We start from the raw sequence: 11,897 nt of genomic DNA, 5'->3' as shown, positions 1-11,897 counted from the left end.
TCATCTTCATCTTCATCTTCATCTTCATCTTCATCTTCATCTTCATCTTCATCTTCACCTTCTTCATCTTTATCTTTATCTTTATCTTTATCTTTATCTTTATCTTCACTAGAATGTCGTAGCACCTAATATCAGTAGAAAATCGAATTGAACGATCTTGTACTGATTTGCGCCTGTTGCTGCAAGCTATATTTTTTCTTTGTTCTATGTTTGTGCTTTAGGGGCGGTTGGATATTGCAATTGCCTCAGTATTAAGATGATAAATCACATCCGTATGCTGTTCATATGCAACGCAAGTAAACAAGCAAGATCACTCACGATCGCTGGTGCATGGTAAGTATGCATGCATATGTATGTACATAAATATGTTTACATACTAAACCTATTAAGCAGGCAAACGCACATACATATCTAGTTATTTATGGATATTTATTTCTAAAGCTCTGATTTCCAAATGTTTGCTAGTCTGCTATTACATTTGCGCGCTCTACACTTAGATCATCAGTACGATCATCCGTACATACATACATCCTTCGCTTTGCTTTGCTTTGCCATTGTCATTGTCATTGCCATTTTTATGACGACTCGCGCGAGTGCTGGCTGTCAAATTCTATTGGTGTGAACATGACCTTGCATTTATTATGTATATCATTGTTCACCCACTGCCGCCAGCCGCCGCCCTAAAACGACAATTCAGATTTATTAGAAGGGAATTCATGGCATTGATGTTGTCATTCTATAAATCTGTGACGTCAATTTTAGTTACATATGTAGTTGCTTGCTCACCTTCGCACTATTTTTCGCATTTAAATTTTACAATTTGATCAATATTTTATTTAGCTAATCCACCTTCAATCACTTTCACATTTGCACCTAATGCATTTGTACGCACAGTAAAATTTATGAAATTTGTCTAAACTGCGTGCAAATTTAATAATGATTAATTTATACATATTTATGTTCATATAATTGTATGTGNATATGTAGTTGCTTGCTCACCTTCGCACTATTTTTCGCATTTAAATTTTATAATTTGATCAATATTTTATTTAGCTATTCCACCTTCAATCACTTTCACATTTGCACAGTAAAATCTATGAAATTTGTCTAGAATTGCGTGCACATTTGATAATCATTAATTTATACATACGTATGTTTATATAATTGTATGTTTCTAATGATTCGCTCATGGAAAACCGCAAATGCGTGATTTAATGAACTTGTTCTGGTTATCCTCGACGCGTGCCTGTATCATCCATCCATTCATCAAAATGTAAATATGAATAGATATATGCTCATATGTATTTACATATATACACTTTCGGAAAAAAATTATTGGCACAGCGAATTTTGCACAATATATGCACCAATTTCTATTCTAATAATTTTTCGCTAATTTTTTATAAAAAGATGGTTCATTCTACAACAAAAAAAAACATAAAAATATAATTTCTAAACTTTGTGCAAAACACGCGAAAATTCAATAAATTTCCATGCAAATTTTCAACTTTTTAATCAGATTTTTTCGAATTGTCTTGAGTATGCAGTTTTTAGTCCATTAAATTCTTGTATAAAAAAATCGCACTGATATTTGAGAATTTTTTGTTTTGCATTTTTTTTTTTCATATAAAGTACTTTCGAACAATTTTTTTGTGTGGAAGAGACTGCGTGAAATAAAAACTTCCTAAAAGCAATGGTAATTTCTAGCTGCTTAAAGCTTGTACTTTATTATTATATAATTGATTGCGCTACAAATCTGCATACTCAAAAAAATTCTAAAAAATCTGAATAAAAAGTTAAAAATTTGCGGAATTTTCGCAAGCTTTGCACAAAGTTTCGAAATTATATTTTTATGTTTTTCGTTGTAGAATGACCATATCTCTATAAAAAAAATTGGCGGAAAAATATTGCAATAAAAATTGTTGCATATATTGTAAAAAAAAGCAGCTGTGCCAATACTTTTTGCCGGCAGTGTATGTTTGTATAAGTATATAGTTATAAATACATATGTCTGACATTTATATTTCTTTTTCGCATGTTAATTAATCATTTCGAATTGAGCAAGGAATTTTTCGAAGCTGTCAATAGGTACATATGTAGGTGCAACCATGGAAAAATTGCGCAGCCACTAAAAATATGTAAAAATGTTTTTGCGTTAAAATGATTTGATTACGTGAATGATTTTTACCTCTTTAATTCGATTTAACAAGTTTAACAAATTACGCAAAAGAAAAAGCTTGCAATTGGAAGAAGAAACGTTGCAAATGATTTCTGGGTAGAAATACATCTTAGGAGGTAGTCTCTAAAGCTGGAAAAATCCGCGAAACTCTCGAAGGTCTTGTAACTGAACTGTCAAAATTTCTAGTTTTTTAGCTTGCGAGTTTATTTCGCTCTTTGAAGGATAATACTTCTTAGTTCAAAAACGTTGGTTTCTGAACTTTTGAGCACAGGTCACTCGGCATGGTTTTTCTAACACAATTATACTATACGATGGTATCCCATATTCTGTACATTTGACGCAAATTTTGTATTGGTTTTTTTAAGGTCAGGGCTGCTGAAACTACGATAGGAATTTTGACTACTATTTTGCCATTTCATTTTTACTACTATTTTGCAATTCACCATCTCTGATTAACACTAATCTCCAGTTTCTGACAAGTTAATTAATCATTAACAGAAGAAAAATTAAAAAAAAAATAACAGGTTCTGTGCCAAGTTTTTGCATTTGTACTAAAGCCTGTTCTGTTAAAAAAAAAAATCTAGTTACTAATGAAGAAAATCGATGGATAAATAAGAAATAATGAGTGGTCAAATAAAAATGCGCATGATTATTTGTATGAAAATTGAGCACGCAAGAATGTTACTCATACGCCGCGTAAACCTAAGTAACACGCTTTTCTGCAATTCTACATAGAAATTGGATAGCGGCGTCTGGAGAACAAAAACCAAATTAAAATTTATGATCCAGTGTTATTTACAGGATTCGTACTTTTTTGGAACTTACTGGCAACTTTTTAAATTTTAAAATATCCAATCATTGTAAATCCTTATGTTTATATGCATTTATGTACTTAAGTATGTACATCCATGCATTTAAAATCATAATATCTGATGTAAAAGTCTGTAACGTTTTATGTAAATAAAATAAACGTAAAATTGTTTCTAAATTTTTAGAAGCTATTTCTACTTTATTAGAAACAATAATTAAATACAAATTGTACACAGTAACTAAACATTACAAAAATAATTGCAATTAAAATTTGATACAATTTAGTGATAAAAAGTACAATTTGAATTACATTTTCATACGAAATTGGAAAATGCAATTATTAACACTGCATGGAGTAAGTTACATCGGTAACGATGTTTAACTGGGGATGAGTGTTAACCAGAGACGGTGAAAACGGCCCTTAGCGTTATGCTGTTAGCAATAAGTTTTTCAAAAATTCAATTAAATTAAAAAAGTATATATATTTTCCCTTTTCAAACAATAAAAACTAATAAATAGAAGAAAATTAAACTAAAAAAAGAAAACATAAATTAAATAAAAATTAAGAAAAAATTACATAAAAAAATTTTTCAAATTAAATGAAATTAATCAAGTGTTTTTATCTTTTTAAAACAATAAAATCTAAAAATTTAAAGAATACCAAACTATAAAATGAAAAAAAATTAAATAAAAGAAGGAAATAGTATTTCAAAATTAAATAAAATTTAAGAAATATACCTATGTGTATATGTATATACATTCATATGGTCTTTTTAAAACAAAATCTAAAAATTTAATCAAAGAAGACAAAATAAAAAAAAATTGCAATAAAAAATGTTAAATAAGATCCTAAAAACAAATGAACTAAAAAAAAGGAAAACTAAGTTGAACACATTAAAAATATTTAACTAAAAACGAAAATATATAAAAATAAAAAATAGAATAATAAATAATAATAAAAGATTGGCGCTTACACAATATGTTAGCGTTCGCCTTGATATTGTCACGCAAAGGGGCAGCCGCTACATAGTGATATTGAATCCCCCTTTCATGCTCATAAATCCAAAAATAAACTATCGATTTTGGGATTTTCTTTTTTGGATTACTTAAAATGATGTTTCAGCTATCGAAGTATGTCCAAGGCACGTCCTAACACTTTGCACCTGTTTTTATGATCAGTGTGAAAGTGATAGTAGAAATTAGCGACATGTGGAACAGTATGGGAAAATTCAGTATCTTTGAAACTTATTTTTTTTTGGTGCATAAGGACAAGTAGGTATTGAAAATACTCTAATTTTCGTTGTTGGTGTTTCCGGCAGGGTAGGTGTATGACGTAATGTGGAACGAAAAATTGCACTGAAGATGGCATAACGCCGAAACCGATTTGTCTCCAAACCAAATTTGACAAGGGATGACGGAAAATTGTTCAACATTACATCATATTGATAAATACCGTTTTAAAATTTTATGCTTGAAATTTTGCAATATTTATTTTTGAGAAAATTATATGTTAAGGACTCATATAAACTGGAACACATTATCGAATTTCACAAAATTTTCTCTTTCATTTGGTACCAATATTGTTATGCTACTTTGCATTGAATTTTTTAATTAACTTTTGGAATCAATCATATCTTTGAAATTAAAAATTCCTTTAAAAAAATACTGACNAAAAGTGAGGTTAAGTTACTGACAACACTTTGTTATTATTACACCATGGGCACATAGCTTCGTGAAAGTATTGATTGCTTCGTGTAGCAATTTATTGTTGTTTTTGCNTCCTTTAAAAAAATACTGACATCAGAGAGAGAAACCAAAAACGCAGTTTTACTTTTTTTGGCACATAGCTTCGTGAAAGTATTGATTGCTTCGTGTAGCAATTTATTGTTGTTTTTGTTCGCGTTACGTTCTGAAGATTCGTGTCATTCCTCATCGTGCCAGTTGTTCTTTTCAGGTGAATGGAATTAAGACCGCGTGAATTAAGGCTGCCTTCTTATTCCTTCGGCGTTCTAATTTCATTTTTTTATAGCTTCCTGATTTCAGTTTTCAAAATTTATTATATTAATTATGCCTGCGGCAAAATACTGTGGATAGCGTCGCCAGAGTTGGACTGTCGAGGGTTATTTTTTCTAAGCGCGGCCGAGAGATGTCACAATGCTGATGTTACCTCTTTTTCAGGGCACATATTTTTACACATCAAATTGTATGAGTGCATACCTGGTACTCGCGACTACTTTTTTTCTTAAGCATTGCAAAATATCAAAATCTGGGATAAAGTTAGTTGTACATAATTAAGAATATTAAAGTACATATATTTACTCTTTCCCTTTTTGCTTCAAAAAAAAATTTACAAAATTTAAATTCGTTTTTGCTAATTGATTCAAATATTCACACTTGCACTTATGGACTGTAGAATAAGTTATAGACATACATATTTATTTACAAATTCGCTATACAAATTATAGATATTCGTGTAGTTTTCGTTTTATTTAGTCTTCACTTTGGCATTCTTTGGTTTGCTTTGTTTGAAAATAGCCAACAATCGACGCAAAACCACACGAGCAATGAAAATAACAGCCGCGACAATGCCAAGCAAAATGCACACACTATCCAGTGAATAATAGACGAACCAATTCAATTTAGTCGCCTTTGTTTGCAATAGCTTGTGTGCCGTTTTGCCCTGCTCCTGCAGCAGATGTTCCACCCACCAAACAGCTTTGTCCAGCGGTTTCATGTCGCGATTACGGAAAATGTGCGACAATGCAGCAGCATGCTCAGCATAACTGTGTAAAAAGTAGGTATTGAGTGAATAAATTAACAATTTAATAATACATAAATAATTTCAGTTTATGAGCCCACCTCTTGCGGCGTATCTCCTTTAGCGTTGCCAATAAATTCTTTTCATTTATATCGTCGTAGAGCAGAATAGTGCCCGCACCACGATTTTGTATTGCATACGCATTAACACTTTGATCGCCATAGAGCGGCGTGGTAATTATCGGTTTGCCACAGTAAACATTCTCCGTAGTGCCGAGTAGGCCAGCGTGACCCCAGAATATTTTCACCTTTGGATGACCTGTGGGGTGAAGAAAAATTATACATTTTTTTTATAGTAAATACACAATCGTTATGTAGGTATGTAGTTCTCCAGCACACTCACACAACAAACTAAGCTGCGGCGCCCATTTTACGAATAGAAATTTCTTGCTTTTCGTTGGCAACTCATCGCTCTCCCACTTCCAAATCACATTGAAGGGCTGTTGCTCGAGTGCCTTCACTATTGCTTGCGCTTTCTCGCTGGGCATGCTGGAGGCGCGTACCATGGAACCCCAACTAACGAAGAGTACACCGTCGTGTGGTGCATTTTTCAAGAATTTCTCAATTTCCGCTGGCAAGGTGGCTGTTGTCGCCTTCTCTTCGATGTGTATGCCACCCATTTCGATTAGTTGTGGCGTCAACGGTTTATTGCCATTAAAGGTGTAATGTTGATTGACCAAAATTAAGCTGGTGCTGCGTTTAGCGAATTCATCAACATCGAAATCCACATTCAGGTATTTCTTGATCAATTGGCGATCGTAGTAATTTGTGCGGTAGCTGAAAAAATGGATTGAAGAAATTGTAAAGATTGACTTTGATCTGAGGTGATATAAGAGATAGCGGGCAACAAAGGCAGGACTAAGAAAAACTAACATATGTATGAGGTGGCATGTCAAATAGTGCCCACACTCGACTGGGATAGGTCCCCTACCCCTCCGCCCCCCTCCCCCCCTCTCCTTCTCCTCGAACGCCCTCGACTCAGGAGAGTTATTGAAACTAGTCACTGCTTTATGGGAATACACAACGAACGACTTTTGTCGAAGCTACCCCGACTTGGAGGAAGTCAACAATTACTCTGCCGCCATCCGGGATTGCAAGGGCTCAGGCAACGTTTCACTTTTTCGACTTGTTTTCAGACAGATTTATACCTGCCACCACTACACAAAGCTCGTTCATAAAAGGCGACCCAAGGTGTCACAACCTGTGCATAGACATTGCGGAACAGTTACGGAGGAGGAAGATACCTCATATCTGCTGCAACTTCTACAGCATCTACGAATTGATGCCTTAGGGTGGTTCATATAGCTTTTTTATAACATGTTATATTGATATGGACAGCTCATCCTTTGGGGACATTGAGCCTTTCCTCTCCTTGTCTCTTCAAGTAGCTGGATGTTATTGTATTCGATGACTAGATGTGATGTAACCGCAAATGATATGAGAGCCTTGAGTGCCGCTCGACTCAAGCTGAGGACTAGGGTTGTTTCTACGTAAGTTATTTCTGCACACAGAGTACTAGCAAAGACCTTCGCTTAATAAATGCTCGCATTTTTTTCCATAGACATAGATAATCTCATGGGGTTGTTATAAATGCCTGTACCGGTGTCGGTGTGGGGGTTTGAAGCCAATAGCGTGCCACTAGAGTGGTTTGCTACCTTCTTCAAATCATCGTTGGCCAAAAGAAACTTAGTGGGAGCTGTGATCCTAACTTTGCCATGTTCATAGATGTTAAGACTTTTCCACTACCAAGATCTTCATTGAGGTTCCGTAATCTCGTCAGACAAAATAAGATTTGTATCCGCCCGCCACTCGATATAAATATGCACGATCTTCTCCTTCCTAAGAAGATGTAAACAGAATTTTCGTGATCCCCCATTAAATTTGGTTTAGGTACAATCCGTTTTCGGCGTTGTACAATCTTCGGTATACATTTTTCGTTCGAAGCTTTGCTATATAATTTTAACATATAAGTACATACGTACGTACGTTACTGATATCAGCCCGCAATTGCATGTGTTAATACTTATTTAAAGTTAAAAAAAATATAGGTTATTGGTGCATGGGTAATACAGACTTACTTATCAATTAATTCAGCAATGCAATTTTCTACATTCTTTGTTGAAGTGAAGAATATGAAGTGTTTGTCTTTTTTGCGCTTTCACAAGTCTTTTTTATGTATGTACTCATATGTAGGAATTTGCGCATGAACATTCAAGTATATTACTTAAGTGCACCAGTCTTTCAGAGGCACATACATATGTATGTATGTGATGAGAGGTCTCGCATGGTGTCGGTTTTCATTTCATCAAATTTCAAATCTCCCTGTAACTTCAAAAAATAAAACCTGTGCACATCTATCCATTGTGTAGAATCCCAGTTCTTTAATTTGACTTCTCATTTTGGAAATTCGAAATAACTGTGCAAATGTGATGAGCTTCAAAAAAAAATAGATGGCAACTCTAATAAAAAATATTATCAGCCCACATAGTGAAATAATATAAAGTGTGCTAGATAGCAATGACATTCTATTTCGGCACTCTTATTTGACAATTTATTATCACAAACTTTTCTTTGATTTGACTTTCACGTTAACCTTTTTGAGTGAGAACTTATGAATTTTTTCGATTTGAATAAAAAAATCAACAAAATATGCTAAGAAACTCTTGCCGCTTGCGCAAAAGCACACATAGCGTTGCAGTGCTGTTCTTTTCAGTCCACAAAAGATGAGGATCTAAGCCGAAATAGGACAGAGATGTGCAACCAAACCAAGGGTTAATGCCAGAATTGAAAAAAAAAACGAATACCAGAAACTAAAGAAAATATAATAACAAAATCTAATTTGGCTTTCAAATATGAAGACGTCAGTTACCTGGTACACTTTATATTATTTCACTATGATCAGCCTATAGTTTTCTTAAAACTCTGTCGTTTGACACTAATATTTCGATATTTCTTTATGTATCTTTCGTATAAGTAAAACAAATTCGACTTTTCAAACAGGTGGCAACCCCTTTAAAAGTATTTTCAAACTAAAATCTTTCGCCTGGCATTGTTATACATATTTCAATTAACTGATGAATTAAGTTAAATTTAATTTTTTTAAGCACATGGCAACTCTCCTAAATACAGTTTAGAAATAAATTATTTTCAACCCCATTTCGATTGATACCCATCTTTTGACCATCCATTTAACTTATTAAATAATTTTAGCTTAATTTTTTCAACAAAAAAAAACAAATGTTCAATTTAAAGATTTCTTAACACTCGTTCTTTTGATAACCATATTTTAAAATTTCATGTAACTTATGTATAATTAAAAGAAATACCACTTTCAAAACAGGCGGCAACCCTCTTAAAAATTATTTTCGAACTAAAATTTCCTTAAATATTTTTCGCCTGACATTGTTATAAATATTTCAAGTAACTGATAAATTAGTGGATATTTATTTTTTAAACACGTGGCAACCCTCCTAAATATAGTTCCATTGATAACTTATTAAATAATTTTAGTTTAGCCCTTTAAACTGGGCAACCCTCAAACATCAAAAATGCTCTAAATTGTCAAACTAAGTATTTCTTGACGCTCTTCCATTTGACATCCATCGTTAATATTTCATATGACTTGGGTATAAAATAGTTCAATTAGACTTCTCAAATAGGTGGCAACCCTATTCTAAATATTTCCAAACTACTAGCTTCTTAAACCTCTTTTGTATGACACCCACATAGCGATACCTTATTCACTTACCAAATTCCTTTAATTAAAATTTAATTACATTTTTTTAATATGTGGCAACCCTCCTATACGTAGTTAAGTTATAAAGCCTTTTCAAAACCATTTCGATCGATACCCATATTTAATAATTGATTTACCTTTTTAATTAATTTGAGCTTAATTTCTTAACAGGTGGCAACTTTTTTCGAAAAAGTGAAACCTTCTTGAACATCCACACCCTAAGCTCTTTAATTTGGTACCTCACTTTTGAAAATGGAACTAACGGTGTGGATCTGATGGCACTGATTATTAAATTATTTGAATGCAATTTTTTAACAGGTGGCAACTCCTTTCGAAAAAATAAAACCAGTTTGCACATCTACAGGTCAAGCGCTTTAATTTGACATCTCATTTTTGAAAATCGGGCGAACGGTAAAGATCTTTTATGCTGCACAAAAAATCCCTTCGCGTTTTATATATATATAGATTATACGTATATGTATGTATGTATATGGCTTATCTTGTGGTTTGCTTATAAATTGATAAGAAAAATAACGCTTTTGCCCCAATATTACATTTTTCATGACATGCGATGGCAAAGAAATTTGAAGATAAAATATGCAACGCGGCTTCAAATCATAAATTTAATGCCGCACACAAGTGTTAACTCATAAAAGATTGATCTGACGTCCAACATGCTTCCCAACTTTGCTTCTAAACAAAGTGAATTTCGGTTTAAAAAACGGTATAGTGATCTTAGAGACCTCTAAGCTTGAATCGGAGAGAGATTATCAGAAGTAGAATCCTTTGTTGTGAATGTCATGATCCAAATGCAGTTTTCCAATGACGTTTAAAAGCTATGAGACCATAGAAATGGTGGACAAAATTCATACACATAGATGATGTCATACCTAAGAACCTTTATGATATATCCCTATTACGTCCAAGCTTAACATCCATAACACTTGACATTTCTCTATCATTATCACCCATTGGATTCAAATGGGTTTTGGGAAAATAGTTTTCAGCGCTATCGAAAATAAGTAACTTAAAAAGTAATAGTTTAGAAAGCTTGCAGAGGATCCATTCTAACAGCTCTATTCCCTCACAAATGACAAAGCTCATCGCATGACAACTGTCTTAACTACTGCGCCTAATACTATGCCGCAAAAACTTGATCTTAAATACTATAATGAATGCAACTGTCATTGTTATTGCTATAGCCTGCCGAGTACTGAGTTTTGGGCGCCGTCATTCGAAGATTTTGTCATTGGCGTGTAAATATGTCTGTAAGCTTAATAAATATATCTACCCATTTGAAAGCTTGACCGTCAATACCTACATATGTACATACATGCGTCTGAGTATTAACTCTCTCCGATCGCTTACCGATAGAGGTTCTTAATGAACTTCATTTGTACGAAATTCAACAGACGCTGATGCCAACTCAACTCCTCCGGGAAGCCGACGAATTCAGACTGCACATAAGATGGAAAATCTGGCAACGCAATACGATCGTAGTAGTAGGGCATCAATAGGCAGCTGCTTAAGCCCACCACCGGTACTTGCAATAAATATGGAATGCCCAACTGGCAATCGGTATTGAAGAACTCTGTGATGACCAAATCGAATGGCTGTTGCTCGTGCAATTTTAAGATCGTTTCAACATGACCGCTCTCATAGAATTTCTTACAAGATTTTTGTCCTTCACTATGCAATAATTCCGCCTCGAGCAGGAGATAGTGCAGTGGACGTCGTGGTAGTACTTGATTAAAGGTAACAAAATTCCCAGTGGGATGTCCACCCAGCAACAATTCTTCATAATTCGGAGGTTTTGTATCGCTCGATGCCTTGATATGGGTCACCACAGTGATATGGTGACCATGCTCAGCCAATGTACGCAACAGCGGATAGAAGACCTTGAAGTGACTATAGCCAAAGTGTGGAAATATACCGAGTATACGACGGCTGCAAATTGTTGGTATTTGACCAGCTAAAGTGGCCAGCAGAAAATAAATCAATAGCATTGCTTTGTTGCTATTGTTGTTGCCGCTAATTTGCATGGCTGTGAGAATGGCTGTGTGTTCTCACTTAATTATCATTAAATTATTGATTTTTTTTTCACTTTCACTGATTTTTAATCGCGCTCTTCGGAGAGGTTCTTTTTCAGATTTTTAAGAGCGGTGTCTTTTTTTTAACGAATATTTCACTTAAATCATTCACGTATTACACTATGTGCGTATTACCGGTACGTTTCGTATGCGTATCGGGAAACCAAGCAAGTTCAAAGTCGAACCTTTTTTTCGCGCCGCGTGCATTCGGGATGCGTTTTCGCCGTTGTCGTCGCAGTCACTGACCACAAAAACTACTAGATCA

The 11,897-nt window shown here is 34.1% G+C and overlaps 1 protein-coding gene across 1 annotated transcript; it reads right to left on the bottom strand.

Moving 5' to 3' along the window:
- Nucleotides 1-4,774: 4,774 nt before the first annotated feature.
- Nucleotides 4,775-11,897, bottom strand: LOC108367348 (UDP-glucuronosyltransferase-like). Its single transcript, XM_017621943.1, has 4 exons — nt 10,911-11,897; nt 6,150-6,583; nt 5,849-6,065; nt 4,775-5,772 (listed from the first exon to the last, which is right to left on the bottom strand). Exons 1-4 carry the CDS (start codon nt 11,582-11,584, stop codon nt 5,475-5,477), a joined length of 1,623 nt encoding a protein of 540 aa, XP_017477432.1. The 5' UTR covers nt 11,585-11,897; the 3' UTR covers nt 4,775-5,474.

This window comes from Rhagoletis zephyria, unplaced genomic scaffold, assembly GCF_001687245.7.
Source record: "Rhagoletis zephyria isolate East Lansing unplaced genomic scaffold, Rhagoletis_zephyria_1.1 Rzeph_scaffold_02647, whole genome shotgun sequence".
Taxonomy (NCBI): domain Eukaryota; kingdom Metazoa; phylum Arthropoda; class Insecta; order Diptera; family Tephritidae; genus Rhagoletis; species Rhagoletis zephyria.
This window is presented reverse-complemented; position numbering and strand designations above follow the sequence as displayed.

Excerpts from the sequence above, each read along its gene's own strand:
- LOC108367348 (XM_017621943.1), bottom strand. The coding sequence starts at position 11,584 with ATGCAAATTAGCGGCAACAACAATAGCAACAAAGCAATGCTATTGATT. Across the intron at positions 6,584-10,910 it reads TTCATTAAGAACCTCTATCG|CTACCGCACAAATTACTACG; the intron begins GTAAGCGATCGG and ends CCATTTTTTCAG. Across the intron at positions 6,066-6,149 it reads GCCGCAGCTTAGTTTGTTGT|GTCATCCAAAGGTGAAAATA; the intron begins GTGAGTGTGCTG and ends TTCACCCCACAG.